Raw genomic sequence first — 19,697 nt, 5'->3', positions numbered from 1 at the left:
CACCACATCTGCAGGATCTGACTGGAATCACAATTTTAAGCTACCTCTGAAAGTGGTTTAAATATCCACAAATGAAAGCCTGTATAATATTATTGATGGTTAGACTAATCATTTCAAATACATTATAATAATGCCAAAATTGACTTTTTCTCCATCTATTTTCTATACCACTTATTCCACTTCAGGGTCATGGGGAAACTAGAGTCTATCCAAGCAATTAGCAGGCAAGAGACAGGGTACACCCTGGACAGGTCACCACAACACAGAGAGACAACAACTACTCACACTCACTCCTATGGAGAATTCAGAGAGACCAGTAAACCTAACATGCCCGTCTTTGGACTATGGGAGGAAGCAGAAAGAACCCATGCATACACGGAGAGAACATGCAAACTTTTGCATGAATTTTGTTTGTCATTATTTACTTTAATATGTATGTATCACTGAAAACTGAAAGCGTCTTTCTGCACTCACAAAAAAAAAGAGGAGCCGAACTGATATAGGCACAAAGGGTGTTTCACAAATTAGCATTTGTATTAATTTGAAGGAAATATATACAGAAGTCTGTACTGTGCATGCATACCAAACTGCAAATTACTGATAAAAAAAAAAAAAAAAGATTTCATAAGAGTAAAAAAAGTTGTCTGTTATGAAAAGCTCAGCTAAAAGCAGAACATGACTACAACTATTTAAATATATAAAACAATCAACATGCTTGGCTTGTTAGAAATAAAGAAAATGCCATGCCCAGCTGGGTGGGACCCGTGCTTCATGCATTAAGGATGAACAGTGAACCATTAACGATGCATCTGTTCTATTGGTCTTAAAACTCCATAACTTGTGACTTTTGAATCTCCTCTAAATGGAAACATCACACACATTTTAGCATTTGCTATTCAAATAAGTAAGACTCACATGGAGATGAATTTTCTAAACTGTAAACTGCAGTAGCTGCTCTCTAAATGGCAGATACATCATCGCAAGATCACGGAAATAGATGTAAAGAGAAATCTTTAAAGTCCCAATGACTCACGTCATGCAGGAAAATAAAGAAAAATTAAACTAAGCCACATGCAGATCTTCATCAGCAGACTCACAGGCATGATAAGAATACTTGCTTGACAGAAGCACAAACTACTTTAGTTAAAACTGTACAGTTTTCTGTAACTTTGGCAACACTTTCAGACAATCTAAGTAAAGAAAAACAATCCAGCAACTGACTAATCACATGACGAAGCTTGATTGTGCTGATGTGGTAAATCGTACGATCTGCTATTTGATGAAGATAAAAAAGAAACACTTGTGTTTATTTGAATTTGCAGCTATATCTAATTTGCCTTCTGGCCTCATGAGGTGTTTCATGTACAGGAGGAGTGTTGATCCTGTCTCATCATCTGATTTTCCTTCCCCAACACACTCTGCTCCCAGGGGATATCACGAGGAGCAATGCACACGCATCCTCTCAGTGTGAGAATGAAAAAACACACACACACAAGAGGGAGAAATGCGTGTGCTGTTTCTTATCGTTGGACATCTGAGTGTGTTCCTATTCACATTTTTAGGATATGAATGGGTGTTTTTATGTCTGTGTGTGTGTGTTGGGTCAAAGGACTGACAGGCTCCTCTTTTCTCACTGGCGTGTTTAGTGAAACAATGTCCTGTGCTGCTTTCCACCACAGTGTCAAAACCCTCACTCAAAACTTCATATGACCAGTAACACACACATATTCATATAAATATACAAACTTCCTGCATAAATGCAGCATAATGTCATCAAACAGTTTCTTTCATTTAGTAGCATCTTATACATGTCTAGATTTAAAATAAGAGATTTTCAATTAAGTTTTAAATGGTCTCCAGAGTCAATTAGTTTCACAAATGAACTGATCCGGTGGGCCGAGCCAAAGAATCAACAGGTGTCCCTCTAAATCAAAAGAACCAAAAAAAGCCTAGTGATTGGCTTAAACAGGTCACCTGATCATCATCTAAGAAACCGGCCGCACAATTAAAGTTTCAGGGCATTCAGTTCACTTAAACTAAAATACCTATAATTTGAATCAATATCATGAATCCATAACATATCAAAGACTATAAAAAAAGAACAAATATTTACTGTAGTTTTGGTAAATCTGTTCAAACATGTGAAGTATCAGCACCAACAACATCATGTAAGGTTTTAAATCCAAACGTGTTCTTGTATTTCTAGACAAACTTGAAGGAACTGCTCTGGTCTAAAGTGGTTAGGATTGTGTAACAGCCTGGATGCCATATATACAGAAGCAAGAGTCGTCATAGAGATGAAATACAGGCTGCATGAAACATGCACACGCACGTATAAGACACACATCTAAAATTTCCCCCACCGACAAACACATAGCTCTTTTACTCACTGGATCAGCAGTCTTTTCAGAATTCACACTCAAAGTTTGCTGCTCCATGAAGACAAGTAATCCTCAGCACTTCATGTGAGAGCTCCTCTCAGAGCACATTGTCATCAGCTGTTGAATGTGTGTGTTTGTGTGTGTGTGTGTGTGTGTGTGTGTGTGTGTGTGTGTGTGTGTGTGTGTGTGTGTGTGTGTGTGTGTGTGTGTGAGTGAGTGCAGAGAGACTGAGCGGCAAAGCTCGCTGGCTTTCATTCGTCCAAACCGCTACAGAATGTCGCTGTCGCTAGATTCCCCTTTCCTCTCGTTTTCTCTCTCATCCCCCCTCCTTCTCCATTTCCCTCTCTATCGTCTCCTTTGCCCGGCCCCCCCGCCCCCCCCCCCCCCCCCCGCCTCTGTTGTTGCACCCACCCTCATACAATTTCTATTCCACCCACACTGCTGTGGGCTGAGGGAGACACACGCTCCCGAGACAAATATGTAGGTAAAGCTGCAGAAGGAGACCTCTTGCCATTAAGGAACGCGCCTACACATATAATTAGCGTTGAATTGAAAGCAGTACCCCTCAGTGCTCTTGTGTCATCTGCTTAGTATGCCCCCAACTGCTTAGTATGCCCCCAGCGCATGTCTAGAGAGTAAACTGACATTCGTGATGGTGGGGGGAGCTAAATAAGTCAACCAAAAGACAGAGAAGAGATCATTAAACTGACAGTAAGGAATTTATTCTGCAGCAAAAATGAGGTTCTAAGAGGCAGTCACATTCCTCAGCATGTCCTGACACAATGTGGAGGTACTCACCTCAGCACCCTCTCTCACACACACACCCCTCCCGCCTGCCCTCAACGTGGCTCAGAGGTGAAGACAGCCAATGAAGCGCCACTCAGTGACACCGAGTGCTGATAAATAACCTACAGACAGCTTGCATTCAACAGCGCACAACAGGAACGCAATGTTATTCACAGTATGATATACAGGCAGTCATTTTGCAGCAACGTTTATCTATCAGGGTACCACTCTACATATTCCACTGTCCTTACAGCTTAGGCAGAAACTTTCTAATATGTGATCCCTGACAGAGGCATACAATCAAAAGGAGAGCAGCGAGGGATGCAAAGTCGTGAGTATCAGCGATGTTGGGCGATGTTAAGACAACACTGATTTTAAAGTGATGTGACTTAAGCACACAAGAGAGTGTCGGCCACATGTTTTAGGTGGAGAGCCATGATGTCAAGCGTCCTGTTTAGCTGAACGTTCCAGCCATTCCCCAGAAACAGACTCAGACTTTTTTTTTACTCAGAGGCCAACATTTGGGCTCCAAGTCAATTAGATTTTGGAAATGTCAGACAAACATAGATGTGCAACAACAAGCATGCACACAGAAAACACACAGGTCACATTTGTTTTATTATGTTTATGGATAAGATAAGAAGGAACTGAATAAACTATTTATTTGTGAAATTAAAAAATTAATAAGGATTAAACTTTAAATAAACATGGAGTGATTTTATGTAATCCAAGAACGGATGATCTCTTTATGTCAGCATTAACAAGGCGTCCTTAGTATTTATTTTTCTATGCTGCAATCAATTTGCAAATAGAAATACCACTAATTTCACTTAGAAACTTTTTTAGGATAATTAAGTGCTCCAGTACACAGATCTTATCAAAGTTGCATTTCTCTTTCATTTTCAATTTATTTTATTTGATAAATATATTCGCTGCTTGTTTAATAAATAAATAAAAGGTCAAAATGCAGAACAGTTTCATTAAGGCCAACAGCAATAATTTGCACTTGTTTTTTCTGTAGAGCAGAGCAAAGCTAAAGCACAATACTTAAAAGTGACTTAATCTAATCACTGTAATAGTCTAATTTATGATCTAAAATGTTGTAGATTGGTTTCCTGTTTATGTTCTGGGTAATAAATCAGATGCTAACAAACAGGTTTACAGTGTGAACTGTGAGCTCAAAACCTGAGTAATGTACAGCTTATAAAATAACAGCAAGTCATATAAATCTAAAGGTTTTTCTTTTTATTTCAAACATGTCAATAAAACAAAACCAAAAAAACAACAACAATAAACATTAAACAAGGAAGTGGGCAGTCCACGTCTGAAAAGGAATGGAAAGAAGTCGAAACTTTATTCCCACCCCCCTTCCCACATCAACAAAATCCTCCTTTTAGAAGCCCAGTCAGGTACAACCTAAAGAGTAAACATGTAAACAACAAACAATACAATATCAACCAACAACTGGAGAGCCTCAATGACTTTCTGTACTTGTATATTTTTGATAACCTATTTCTTTATATATATTTTTAAACTGCTTCAAGATTCTGCATTCTTTTAACTCCACATTTAAACTATTCCACAATTTAATTCCACAAACGAAAACAGAATGGCTCCTTTTTTAATGCAGACATGCAAAGATTTGAAGTCAGGTTTACCTCTTAAATTATAGCCCCGTTCCACGCTGAATCATTTCTTAATGTTATCTGGTAGCGAATTATTTTTCACTTTGAATAGTACTTGAACAGACTGAAATGCTAAGGTTAAATCAATTGTAGGATTAAATAAATTCAATTAAATATTGAATAAATGAATAACAACAGATACATAAAAATAAATAAGAAATAGCATTAAATAAAATTAATTAAATGCATAAAAAGATTTTATAAAACAGTTTGAAGAAAATTAGTAACTAATTATGGTTAAAACTATATGTGATTTTTTAAGACTAAATCTGTCATCTGCAAATAAATAAATAAATAAAAAGAAAAACAGTATGACAGAGTTAAAAATGTCTTGCCTGAAGAAATATGTTAAACCTCCATAGATAGATAAATTTCTCTTTACAGTGGTGGAGCGCTAGCCCAGTGGTTACAGCGGTGGACTCAGTCTCCGGACTGTATGCATGTATCCGGACAACCACTGTTGCACTTAACCAAACACTCCACTGGTGTGGAAACATTGCAGCCTGCTACTCTTTTCTTCATTTAAAGATGGGCAAAATTTAGCAAAATTTCCAGCCTGGGATCACTAAATATTAATTATTATTATTACACAATAACACGTTGTTGGGATTTGTTGGTATGGCCAACACTTGAGCTCCAGTAGAGAGAAATGCCATCACCCTCCAGCTATCAGCTCATTGTGGAAACAGCAGCAACCTGCCTTAGAATCAGCCCACTATATTAACTGTTTGATAGTTATATTTGAGCACTGGACCTCTGAGTGGTTACTTGTGACTGATGTTATTTGTTATCCTTACTCGTGGATAGCTTAGACACGAGGGATCAATTCAACACAAGTCTGAAATCAACCTTAAAGTACCACATGAGAGTGGTTTGGTACATCAGTGTTTTGATATTGTTAATTGACTTAGCTGCATGCAAAGGTAAATATGTTGTCTTGCTGAAGTCAGGTTGTAAAGAATTATATTTACTAATGTTTTGCGTATATCCTTCATCTGTGCCCTCAACTTTGATGCATATACAGCACTGAGGTATTATAATGGCAAAGGAGTTCAATGAAACACAACCCATGATCCAGACACACAGCTGGATGAGGGCAGATGTGTACAGCCTGACTTCCTTCCCCTTACTGCTGTCATAAGACACTTTCTAGTCATTTATGTGTGCAGACAGTGTGTGTGTATGTGTGTGTGAGAGAGAGAGAATGTAATGGTTAAACTCTATGAATGCAATCACATCACAAGATAAGCAGCAAGCCTCAAGCTCTGGCTGATGTATACATACAGCACGATGTACACACATCACTGTAGCACACATTTTAACTACAGCACAACATCTGAAAGCTGCAGGAAAAACTTAAATAACACAACTAATAAGATGGCTCAGTGCTGTGTAAATGTGTGCATGTGCATCAAAGTGCTCATGTGCCACTGGCATAAGGCTGCATGTTTTTTACGTATGTGCACGCGTGTTCACGCATGTGTGTACCTGTGCCGTGGGTATGTGTATGTGTCTACATACTGTATGTGCTTTTGTGTTAAGGCCTCACTAATGAGGTGAATGTCAGCTTGTTGCTCATCAGAGCTCATTAGAAGTGCAGGCTAACACTTAGAGCCATATTCCCCCCCGCCACCATCACCACACAAACCAATCCTCCTCTCCTCCCCTGTGTCACACAAAGCATTCTCTGTTGTGCACATTACTGCATGTGCAGCAAAACAAAAAGGCCTAACGACCGGAAGAAAATGTTAGAATAAAGGCGGTGGGAGGAGTTAAGAAAAAAAAAAACAAAAGAGAGAAGAGAAACTCTGCCATGGGATGCTCTGGCAATGGGACACCAACCTCTGTGAAAGAAATGCAGAAATTGCATGCAGCTCCCGTGCAGACTATAAATTATTTTATAAAGTTTGAGTAAAGCCAATTCAGAGATCTGCTTAGAAAAAATGTTATGCATTGTTTTAAAAATCCATAGCTGAAAAAATTTGAAACAACTAGAGAGAGTTTGAAATACTTTCCATTATGACATACAGTGAGCAGGTATTTAAGGTGAACAAAATCCAACTTTGCTCGCAGTATTGTCCAATGAGATAACCTCAACTAGTTCATGATACCATCTACAAGAAACTTAGCAAACTGTTGTGTATTTCTAACAGAGATGCATCTTCTGTGGATAGCAAAACCTTACACAACTCTTTGAGTTACCAGCTTAACCCTTTAAAGTCTAATGTATCATGTTTCATACACTGTTTCTGAGACCTATTGCATCATTTTATGGTAAATTATGCAATTATACAACTGTTAAAAACATGTTGTTTACAAACTGATACTTGTTTTCTGCCACCTGGTGGATACCTTTTGCACTACGATACTTCTGTTTTATAATATAGTAATATTTGGTGCATATGTGCAAAATATTAGTTTATTTATTTTACATTTTGTGAAAGGGCTAAATAAAGACTTCAGATAAAAAAAATGTGTTTTTTTCTGCCTCTTTTCTTGACAAAAATTGCTACAATAAAAGTGGTTACACCCAGTTAAGACAATGAGATCTAAGCTCAGGGTACTTAAAGGGCTATGTTAACACAGTGTCGATTTATTTTGTGAAGATCTGCATATCAGTGGAAATCAGTGAGCTGATTTTGTGTAGAGCCATGGTGATAGAGAGTTATGGGATTACCATCAACACCTGTGTCGTTTTTCACTTGGTAGTTTTACAGACTTTCATCAGAAACAGCTATGATTAACAGATAAACCGTTGTGAAAGCATAACCAGATTCGATTTCTTTGTCCTTACCAACATACTCCTGGTGTACCAAGACCTCAACGTATAGCATCACGGGCAGAACATCCCCATCATGTGAGCTTATGCTGCACAATTTAATAATACTGAGAGTTTACTGTGCTGTTCGAAGGTGACTACAATTTCTAATATCTGCAGTGTATGCTTGTGATTTCACATTCAAGGAGCTCAAACTTCACTGTTTGACTTGTGATCGCATTCCATCTAAGCTGGTCTGAAATCTGTAAATTCTTAATTGAGCCAATGTCTCACAGCAGAGACCACTCCTTATTTTCTAAAGACTGATTTTATTCAATTTATTTAGTTCAATTCTAAATTAAACTATTTAACCCTTTAACGCCCAAAAATGTGGAGAAAATTCTAATTGTTTTAATCTGAAGTCTTCATGCGGCCCTTAAATGTAAAAATTAAATAAATAAAGTAGGTTTTTGTATATTTACTGTTTATTATTGTGACATATTAAATTTATTGTAGTGAAAAAGGGTATCTACCAGGGGACAGAAGACAAGTATAGCATTGTATACCACAGGTTTTTACCATAAAGTGATGCAAAAGATCTCAGAAACTGTATGTATCAATGATACATATGCCATTAAAGGGTTAAAAAAAAATTTTATTAAATTAAACTATTTATCTAATTACCTTTTTTTTAATTTAATGTGTTTGTTGTTGTTTGTTTTTCATAAAAGTTTCAGCTGCAATCTTATCAGTTCTGACCGAATCCTATTTAAGCATCAGCTTAAACTGTTGCAGTCACATTAACTGATTGGCAAAAATGACTTGTTAATTTAATCTCCTGTAAGAGGAATCCAAGAGATTGTGCCAATAATTAAATAACAGTGTGATTAAACGTTCCCTACTCTGTAGTTTTCCCCACTAGTGTTAGGTGCAGCACTAAAGCATATTCCTCAAAGTGTATTACCCAATTTATTAAAAAGAAACAAAGGCATTTTAAGTCCTTCATCACATGACATGACATGAATTGTCTATGCAACATGTTAACGTGTTGTGTTAGCTAATTTTAACCATCTACATTACACAGTTCAATCTAATATTGACAGGAAATGCAACACAAGCACTGAGAGTCTCATGCTGACTGAATGGATGAATGAAAGAATGTCATCAGTGTTCGGTACCGCTTAACTGTAAAGGGTACTGCCTTATTATTAACAACATTAAACAAATACTTAATAATCACAGTTCAAGTTTATCCAAACAGGAGCTGCATGTGTGAATGGGGAAGCTGAAATGAAATCACAAATGAATACAAAATGATTTTCCCTTTGAGAAGTTAAACTCACACAAGATATTCCTCATGGAAACTAAAATAGCAATTAAAACTTTACGTAATAAACAGTTTAAAGCCACCTCTCTCCAGCCCCATACTTCCTGTCGTTCCTCCTTCTTTTGCTGTTTATTGTCAAATAAAGGAAGAATGCCAAAAATGTATAGGAAAATTATCATTACAGAAGCAACAGTGTGGGATCAGCTTATCTGCTCCTGAACTGCCCCAGCCACCACTAAACAGAGGAAACATTTAACTTCTCTCTGATCTCTATCTCAGAACCAAAGCTACTGTTATGAATTGTACTTGAGACAGCAGGGCTCTCCTTTGGTCTTCGTCAGTCTTCAGACATAAACAAACAAATACAGACAAGCCACCATGACGTTGCACACGGTATTAAATGCTTTCAGTTTAACCTGAGGATGCAGTATTAAGTCTTGTTTTGAATATTTCAAAGGACACATTAGAAGTAGGAGGAAAGAAAATCAACACTGAAAACTACAAATAATGTATTAAAATCCATTGGTTGAGATAAATACAACTAAAGGCAACACACAGCATCTTTTCATCCGAGTACAAGAATGTCCACTCCAGATTTTCTCTTTATGAAACGCTGTAAAGTAGAACTAAATAGGGATATTGTTAAGCAAAACTCATGGCTCTCAAATGACTGAATACCAAGCCATTTCTTGCAGCTAAAAGGAGAGCAAAAGGATAATTCCTGTAACAGTGTTCCCATATTCTACCCAGCCATTGGAAGCTTTCCAGGTATGTGGCTGCTTTATGAAGTAAGATCTACAATACTACCTGGTCAAGAGGAATCAAAAATAACAAAACTCCACCATCCTGACGTACAAGCGTGAAAATTTCATATGACTCTTTCTAGAGGATGTCTCTCTCCATGATTGTGTGCATGTTGCCATGGTGATGCGAGAGCAGAGCTTGATGTGTCATGTGTACATGAGCTGCTATTATTAGCGACAGATGCTGCACGTGTGGCTCAAATGTGACAATACCCCCATGGTCAGAGTGTCCGAGCATAACGATGACGCTCAGCATCGTTTGTGAGCCTGCGTATGTTTCTCACCTCCAAGTCGTCCAGGGAGCGGGCCATGCTGAGGCGTTTGGAGCGTCCAAAAGAGCGTCTGGCTGAGGAGCGCTGAGGGAGGGGAGGAAATCCCATCGTCAAACCGCGGAACCGGCCACCCTGTGACATGAAAAGATTGATATGTTCAGTTTAAGGGCTACAACACTAAATTCAATGAAAATACAATGAAATTCAAACAATAAAAACACATTTTAATAATAAGGCCTGACCTTATCAGACCAGAAATTCATATTTTTATTCTTTTATTCATTTTATTGCTAATTAATGGAAACTACAATGTTTACACTGCTGCTGGAAAAGAAACTTCTGTCACAGGACCAAAGTTTACCTGTTAACAATTAAGTCATGCAAGACTGGAGTGAGTTGTCAAGTATTTCTTATAGATTTTGCAAAATAAAACTGCTCAGGGAATAATCATTTTCTTATTTATTTGCATTATTCAAGTCCATTTGTATTAACACTGTGGCACAAATATAAACAATCATCACCATTTCTTTCACCCTAAAGTCATGTCTGTTTGGGGCATAGAAAATCTTATGTCTAAAAAAAAGAAGAAGAAAAAATAACATGCTGACAGACCAACATGAATATTGATTTGTCGAGTTTTGACTGAAGATTTCCTTTTTTTTAACACATGCATGTGTTTTCAGCTGGGTTCCCTTTTTTTTTCGCCTAAATGTTAAATTCCACATGATACATGCAGGCATGTACAGTCCTGGGAAGTGGCCTACAGTCAACCCCACAATCACAGTGATAGCACAGAAACACACAAAAAGGGGAATGGTACCACTTAAAGAGCTGCACCTGAAAGACCAGAATGCCAAGATTTATATCTGTATCACACTACTGAAGGAATTTTGTTTCGTGCAAAAAATAAATAAATAAATAAATAAAGTAAGACTTTGTCCTGTTTGTAGGCCTGTTCCAGTGGAAAACATCTAAATGTAATTAAGTTTAAGCAATGGAGCAGTGATATGAAGACAAAGAGCTGCCTACAAAGAGCACATGAGATAGTCATTGGACCATCAAGATTTATAATCTAGAGCCATTTGAGAGTGATGTCACTGCACTGAGAAGTGCAATAAAAAGAGGGCAGTTAAGGTAATGTTGCGCTCTTAGGCACACAATAAGCTTTCTGAGAACTGTTCCTCTTTTAGAAGGCAAATCTATTCTGTCTTCTCTCTCATCTCTGACAACGAGCATCTGGCTAATCTCTTTATACTGTAGGAGACAGCTTACATCAATGGACCCCAGGTGATGGCAAGTGATGAGTAATTAAATGATGCTGACAGGTTCTGACTGCTTGATTGGGAACCAGTCTCTGCATTTCATTAGGTGGTGTTGCCTTGACACCGAGTCAGCCATGGCTATGTGCAAGTATCTTTCTACATTCGTGTCATAAAGCAAAGATGCGAACACTTGATTAAATATGTGGACACGAAGTGTCATGGGGCGTCTTTGTAACCTGGTCAGTTAGAAATGACAGACGACTTTGTAAGAGAAGCTGAAATGTGAGTTGAAAAGGAAATAAAATGTTGGCACTGGGGGTTTTTTTGTTTTCGGTGTAAATGAACCAAAGCATTTTCAGAGAAAAAATTGAAAGACTTAATTTTAGTGAAAAGACACAGCTTTTATCTGTGCAGCTGATCTGGTCGCCTTCTCCCTCCCTCACACACACAGAAAGAGAAAAACATCCTTCCTGTTTATAACAACACAGCTGTCACCATAAAAGGCAGACAAAAACACAGAGAAAATACTTTTTTCTTTAAAAAGAAAAGACATTGGAAGCTGAGTAAATAAGACAGAGTAAAATAAAACAATGTGATTTTATCTTAAGAATTAGAATAAATTAGGCTAACTGAAAATTAAACAGCCCTTTGACTGGCCTTTTCTATCTTTCAAAACAAAGCACTTTAAATTGGGGTCTCCACTGTTTACTCCCACCCATTCAAAGACCTTTTTTTTTTTTGCTTATTCACAAACTGGTTTTCCTCCCAGCTGCCACATTAACACAATTATTGTGTCACATACACTGGATTGCATGTCAGGTTCATTCAAAACAAACTCAGGTCTCCTTATATTTTCTGCTATCCAGAAAAAAAAATGATTGGTTAAGTTTGTCTATCATTTTAAAACTGACGTCTTCTTCTATAAAAACTTGAAATTGTTTCCCATGGATGATCACGAAAGTGCAGGAGGTTTGCAGAGGAAGTGAAACAGCGCCACCATGTGTCAAACAATGCAAGCAATTAAAGACAATGGCAAAACACAAGCATTAATAGCGACATGACATTCTGTAGCAGCAGAATCAAGAGTTTACATTGATTATAAGAAATTGTGACTTAGCATGAAAAACAACAGCCTCCATATTTTTCTGTTCTGTTTGAGGACACTGTTCAGAGAGTTTAGTTTCCTTTTTGTCTCTGCTTTGTCATGACATTGTAAGTACTTCCTCTGATTATCCCCTGGATGGTCCTGAAACCCTGTCCACCAACAACTTTACCGGGAAAGCACCAGCTTCCCCAAAATCAAAGAAATATACATCAATGTCTTTCTTAAATGTAAAGGAAGACAAAGATAATGCAGATGCAGCTGTTTCCTACACACATGTAAACATCCATGTTGAGCACATTTCTCTCCCTCTTTGTCTGCATCTCTTTTCTATTGTTTAGCAAAAGGAAACAACTAGTGATAAGTGCACTGCATTTTAAATATTACCACTTGAATAGCAATAACTTTACTGTGACATGAAGTCACTCACAGGTAGGAAACAGGTGGTTTTCTGGTGAAGGCATATATCTGGCTAATGCATAATTTATGATCTGATACTGGAGCAGTGAGGATAAATAACTTATCAATCTACATTTAGCAAGTCTGGGGAATGAGCCAGCTGGTGCGCTCACATTATTCACAGTAATCCATGGCATTGGGGAGGGGTGGGGGGGGGTGTAGTGTGGTTCATGGCAACTTCCAAAACAAGTAAAAAGTTTTCTTTGTGAGTAAAGAGACACTCCGTTGAAGGACTGGGTCAGTTAAATGCTTGAAGGACAGGGCTGAGAATGCGATGAAGAGCACACGTGGATTTATAGTCTCAATAAACTGGAGACTTGGACAGACCCTAGTCATAGTAAATTTCCACAGCAGGAATGTGTGATGGTGGGTGCTACCTGTTGCTGGGGCTTCTCATGTCACAGTCAGTTTTAACACAACTTTCTTAGTCCATAAACTGGACCAGTTTAGCACATCTGTGAATGTACCATTAATAGAAAAATGGATAATAGTGTGAGGAAAGGTGTATAAAATAAAAAAGTAACAGCATGAAAACTGATACAATACTTTAATAACTTCATTAAAGACTTACTTTTTTCTCTCCCTCCTTTGAATTCCCTCTCGGTTTCTTCTCTCTTTCACTTCTCCTAGCTCCAGTCCTCTCTCTGTCTTCTGAACCAAACAGCTTCTTAGCCCACTCATCTTTCTGAACTGCCAGCCGGTGGGTGTGGGGATGCGTATGAGGTGGAGGTTTGCTTCCACCAGGTGGCTGCATGTGGTCTCCAGGGGCCAACGGGGCCCGATAGCGGTCGGCTGGGATCTTATTCATGGGTGGAGGCAGGGTGCTGCAATTGGCTGATGACCATCCGTCAGTGGATTCAGCATAGGACTCCTGATCGCTGCTCAGACCCTGGAGGTGGCTGCGGTGGTGCTGCTGGCGCCAGTCTCTCAGCACATGGACTGGCAGCCACCGCTGTGGTTCCACCCCTACTGCTCCAAAAGCCCCTCTTCTTTCTCCACCCCCAACAGCTCCTCCCTGCTTTCCTGATGAGTAGCGGTGTGGGTGGACTCCTCGTGAATGCCTGCCAGAGACATCAGGGTGAGCCAAAGGGAGAGGGTGAGGGAGGTCAGCAAGGTGAGGATCAGGACGGTAGTGGCCATTTCTCAGCATCGGAGGAGGAGGTGGAGGAGGAGGAGGATGAGAGGCTGCAGCTCCGAAGGTTGGGCTCCAAGCTTGCTGGGACGAGGGTGGGCTGTCCCACTGGCGTGAACCAGAGACGTGGTTGTAACTGGGAGGGCCTCCGAGGTCAACTAAAAGCACTCTGTTGCTCTTCTCTTCCGGTAAAAAGTTGCCTATCCCACTGTCACTGTTGCTGCTGGTGCTGTGGTTCTGCTGAGCATCGTTGTCGGGGTCATGAAAAGCACGAGCCCGAACCCCGTCAATATTGTCTCCCATATCCCGGTAGAGGACAGAAACAAACTGAAGAAGAGGCTGAGAACTGAAGGGGAATTCCAGACAGCCCCCTGTGTCTGGATCAGGGGTACACTCGAAGCCAAACCTCCTGGCGACCCCCATATGGACCTGCGGAAACAAGTCTCAGTGAATCTGAGTGGTAGTACAGGAGTAAGTTATTTAGCCCAATTCAAAAAACAAACAACAGTCATAAATACTATCATGTTAAAAATAAACAAAGTACTGAAATGCAAGGCCCATGGGAGAAATATTTGTGCTAGTAAAGTACACTTTATTAAATCACTTCAATGTTTTTTAAAACAGTTAAACACAATGGAACATCTTATTTATTGTTGAATACACAGAATTTACTGATATTATACCGCCCTGGTTCACTAGAAGTATAATGCAGTTTATTCAGAGATACTTTATTTTCCTGTTTAATTGCTGTAAATGGTTGATGTTTGATTTCTATCTATCTATCTATCTCTCTCTCTCTCTCTCTCTCTCTCTCTCTCTCTCTCTCTATATATATATATATATATATATATATATATATATATATATATATATATATACTGCTTTCTTTATGATTTCTTTATGATTTTGTAAAACAATTTATCTTAAAATTGCATTTTAAGATATATTGAATTTAAAACATGACAATTTATTATTTTTATTTTTCTAGTTTAATTCCCAGTCCTTACATAATATATTTAAAAAATTAAATCAATATTTCTATAAAGAGCTTAAAGAAAATACAGCTTTTCTTTCAACATTTTGACTCAGTGAATCAGTACTGTCTCATTCCCACATCCATATTTTTACCTGGTGGTGACACAATTCTGGATCCACAATAAAAACATGGCATGAAGTCCTCAAACCCCCCTCTTCATCTTGTCCATTGTTGAATCGCCGATCATCGTCTGTAGCTTGCATCGTGACCAGTCCAAAGAATCGCCGATCATCAGGACAACAGGCACTGAAAGCAAGTTTTTCTGCAGGATAGGTGGCCAAGACCTGACCTCTGTCACTGCACAGCTGCACACTGTCATGCATGACCTGGTGGGATATAATTTAACCATGTTACCACCTGCTACAAGGAAAAATGATGAGGCAGTTGCAATTAGCTGACAAAGTTTAAAAATGACATAACAGCAGATAGATTTTATACTTAATACTAATTTTCAACTAATACATTGTTTTAGTAATATAACTAATAGATTTATTAACAGGCTGTTACAGTCAAACACTGATTTTATTAATTCGATATATATTTAATCCTCTATTTAACCATGTTGCACCAATTTTTGGTCTGGCACATTTCTAAAATGCATCTCTTTATATTATGCAATACTCTACTTAGGAGGGAAGACCACAAGGAATAAATAACAATCCTTTAATAAATCCTTTAACATAACTCTCCGGAAGCCATACTGAAATTTTTCTTTGACAGACTTTTTATGAAGGAAACAGCTTTGCTATTAAGTTCCACAAAAGGGTCTAAAAATGTCTTCTCCTGGCCTTTTTCTGTCTGGAAAAATATCCATACTTCAGTTTGATTAACCTTTATTTTTTATAGTTTAATACAGGTTATTTGCTAATCAAAAAAATGAAAACTTGTTCAAATACAACTGTTATCCTGAAGCAACAACATACCATTAAAGAGAACTGCATATGTTGCCTTAAGGCATGAAATTTTTGGTATAGTGTGTCTAGGTATATTTAGTCGTCAAAAGCCTATAACTCATCATTATTTTGTTCTGATCTTTATAATTTAAAAAAATTAATTTAATTTTGATGTAGAAACATCACATTCAGGCTACTGATATGTTCTGTAGACGATAGTCCACTGTCACAGAGACCCTGTCTTATTTGTTCATAATTTCCACACATTTTCTGCCATCTATAAAATGAACTCAGCCACACTCTCCCCCTCTAGAATAAAGGGGATGTAAAAGGCTAGAAAAAGTGGATTTGTTCCAGAAAAACTGAGCAGCAACATCACAAATAATGGCAACGCATGTCAGGAAAGAGCCAGAAAACTCACAGAAACATTCATCAAAATGACGCAGTAATAATCAAACTCTGGAATTTGACCTTAGCTTCTTGTTCAGTAAATGGTTGTGATCTTTATTTTGATATGTAGGTTGTGTAAAGTTGAAAAGTTATGCTTAGACTCTTCTAGACATTCAATTTAATGCAGTTCAATGTTGCTTCCAAACAGCATTTAAATAAAAGCCTTTAAAAGACTTCCTTTTATAATACTTTTCCATTCAAAATTGTATGTGTTATAACATGTTAAAGCTAATTAATTTTTTTTTAACATTTCTGAAATAAAAGTTGACCAAACTTCTTAAAAAAAGAAATACATATATATATATATATATATATATATATATATATATATATATATATATGAATTTCCTAACTGGTATCATATTGTACTAGAGAGTTGAAAACATATGTAAATAGTGCTTAGATTATACTAATGTTGTTTTTACTGAAAAGCAAAATAGCTAACATGACATTAAAAGTTAGTCGCACCTTCATGAGGACCAATGAATGAATCTTCTGTTCAGCTCTGAGCCGCCTCATACTTCCTCTGATGGCTTGCAGACTGTCATTCTCAAGGTTTGTCCCTGTGGAGGCAAGCTCAATGGAGCCAAGATAGCCAACAATCATCCCCACGTTGAGGATACCTTCACTGGGCTCCAGGCCAAAGTCGCCTGCTTCTCCTACGCCCACATCTTGCTCTTCATGGTGGTGAAGGTGGAGATGGCTAAAGTCAGACTCCAGGAAAACTGAATCATCATTCAGGACCTGGGCCATCTCTTCCTCGGAGAGAAGGTTGGGGTTGCTCTGGGAACAAGAGGACTTCTGATATGGAGTCAACTCTGGATCGGAAAGTGGACGCGGCTTTGACGTAGAGCTAACCCCGGGCCTGTCCTTGTCTGAGCTGCTGGAAGAGTGGCTGGAGTTCTCAAAGATCATGCTAAAGATTCCTCCAGATTGTAACTCTGCCACCACCTTCTCTGCTCTGTTGATGCCCAGCTGCTTTGAATCCAGTTTGGGGTTGTACCATCCTCCGCGGGCTCCACAGTTTGACCTGCTGTTATTGTTGTTGTTAACACTGTTATTATAGAAACCATCAAGCTCATCATCACTAGAGCATGAGTCAAGGTAAGATGCCGCCATTGCATTGTTGCCCTGGTGGCGACTCCCAGTGGTGTGCTGATGATGGTGGCGCCTGTGACGCTCTCCCTCAGCAATGACAAGTTTCAAAACACCAGAGCAGCGTCCAATCAGTTTGACCACATCTTCATGGGATGCCTTAGAGACATTTATGTCATTGACAGAAAGAATGTAGTCACCTGAACGCAACCCCACATAGTCTGCAGGGCTTCCTTTGAGGATGCAGCTGAGGACACAGGGGCTTTGGCCTGACAGTGTAAAACCATACCCCGTTCTCCCTCTTGCCACCTCCACAGCCTGAATACGACCATACTGGATGGAGGAAGATGACGGTTGGGGAGGCTGGGGGAAGTTCAGTCCACTTCCACCACAGGGGCGCCTCTTGGATGATGCATCCATTTGTCTGGACATGGTGCCAGGAAACCTTCTTTTGTCCATTGATTGGGGTAAATTTCAATTTCTCATTTTAAGTGCTTGTTTTCTGCTCATGAAAGAACAAAAAGCATACTGAATGACTGTGTGCTATCAGTTTGCTTCGAAAAAATGAGCAGCAGTTCAAAATGCAGCAGATGGGTGAGATTCAGGCCTCAGTTTTGACACAACCTTGCTATCAGTCCCATCCTGGTGTCACTCTTTTCCCAGGCATGTTACCTGAATCACAAAAGAATAAAGACAAATCAGTCACTTCTTTGTTTACACCTTTGCATGTTAATTGCTGTGCTTAAGTTCCAATTGAATACGTATTTCATGCATCCATATATCAAACTTGCTTTTCCTTTTTACGTGAAGTACAGCCTCCACTGTTTAGGAACAGAGAAGAGGGGAGGTGACTGGGTGACACACCCGCACCTGCACAACTAGGAGTCAGAACAGCGCTGCCAGAGGTGCAGGTAAATGCAGCACGACACCTGAGCTCTGTCGTGATTTCAAACATCTTTTAACCTTTAAAGGGTCAGTTTTTATTTAAATGTCCTTTGACTTTAGTTTTTGTTGGACAACCCCTTGGTTATAGTTTCATTTAGAAAATGTTAGCTGACGTAGACCGTTAGCTTAATTAGCCGAACACGCTAGCAAAGTTGCCACTGTTTGGATAGTGGTCGATGGTGAGAGATATGTCCTTATGTTTATATAACCTAAAACAGAGAAACGTGTGTATTTTGTTAGTTCGTTAAAGTTTTAAAAAGTTTTTTCTTGCCATGATTTGGTGTTAAACCGTGCATCCACCCGTGCTTGATGCTGTAGTCCCGCCTCTCAAGTTCCACATCTTTGGAATGTCGGTCTGTAACCGTAGCAACAGCGGTGTACACAGATTTTATTTTACCCTGTCATTGGCTTTCCCAGCTGTCAATCACATTGCAAACAGTTATGCTGATCTATTAACAAAAGTTAGCTTGAGAAATCACAAATAAAAAGTACCAACAGTAGCCCATTCTACAGGTGTCAAAACGCGTGCCAACACCAGCCGTAAAGGCTGGCTGTTAAGAGTCGTTCGGTGTTAAACTGGAAGCAGAGTGCACGTTTGTATTTCAACCAGTAAACGGTGAGAAAACAGCAAGTAAACAACAGATTGCTAAAATACGTCTGAATTGTAAAGAAAGAAAGAAAAAAAAACGCAGACGGCAAAGTTTAAGGTGGATGCAGATTTTCATGTTCCAAAAAAGATGTCGGGACCCGCGGATTCACTCAAGTCGAGATTTTAAAATGACTTACTTGTCGGTGTCCAGCGGTGATGCTTCTCGGGAAGATTGCATAGTTTCGTCGCTAGGGTTAGTTAGGTAAACTCAGGGGCGATGGGTAAACAAAAGAAAAGACTGCACCATCTGGCGAAGTAGCCCAAGAGAAGGAGGAGGACTGGGGGAGAGGAAGGGATGTGTTCAGGGAGGGCGTGCTAAAGGGGGGCATAACTTTAAACAAAGTGAGAAAATGAATTATGAGCTTTAAGTTTCGTTGCTTCATGCAGGCCACAGGCTGTCTTTAAATGATAAATATATCATTTGAGAATCAAAATCGCACCGTTTTATTTTTGAATTTTTTAAGTTTATAGATCATATTTGATTAGCATGTATTTTATAATATAAAATATTTATCATATATTAATTTATTAACATTTTTTGATTGTTTATATATTAAATTAAAAAAACTTATGTGAACTGGCGTCAAACCAGATTTGTAACCCAGCACACCTGTTGATTAAATGGACTCAGTCTTATTTAAACTTGTCTCCCTAAACTGCAA

At 38.8% G+C, this 19,697-nt stretch overlaps 1 protein-coding gene across 3 annotated transcripts in view; it reads right to left on the bottom strand.

Moving 5' to 3' along the window:
* The window catches only part of rgs12b (regulator of G protein signaling 12b), a 58,527-nt gene extending 39,205 nt beyond the window's left edge, over nt 1–19,322 (bottom strand). For all 3 annotated transcript variants that reach the window (XM_041983194.1, XM_041983193.1, XM_041983195.1), the window contains exons 1-5: nt 19,173–19,322; nt 16,815–18,113; nt 15,096–15,329; nt 13,407–14,396; nt 10,025–10,144 (exon numbers count right to left, since the gene is read on the bottom strand). In XM_041983194.1, the coding sequence (XP_041839128.1) occupies nt 10,025–10,144; nt 13,407–14,396; nt 15,096–15,329; nt 16,815–17,900 (2,430 nt within the window). In that variant the 5' untranslated portion in view covers nt 17,901–18,113; nt 19,173–19,322. The remainder of the gene's footprint in view (nt 1–10,024; nt 10,145–13,406; nt 14,397–15,095; nt 15,330–16,814; nt 18,114–19,172) is intronic.
* Between the last annotated feature and the right edge of the window lie 375 nt (nt 19,323–19,697).

This window comes from Melanotaenia boesemani, chromosome 4, assembly GCF_017639745.1.
Source record: "Melanotaenia boesemani isolate fMelBoe1 chromosome 4, fMelBoe1.pri, whole genome shotgun sequence".
Classification (NCBI taxonomy): domain Eukaryota; kingdom Metazoa; phylum Chordata; class Actinopteri; order Atheriniformes; family Melanotaeniidae; genus Melanotaenia; species Melanotaenia boesemani.
Note: the sequence above shows the minus strand (reverse complement) of the source record. Positions and strands in the feature narration are given on the sequence as shown.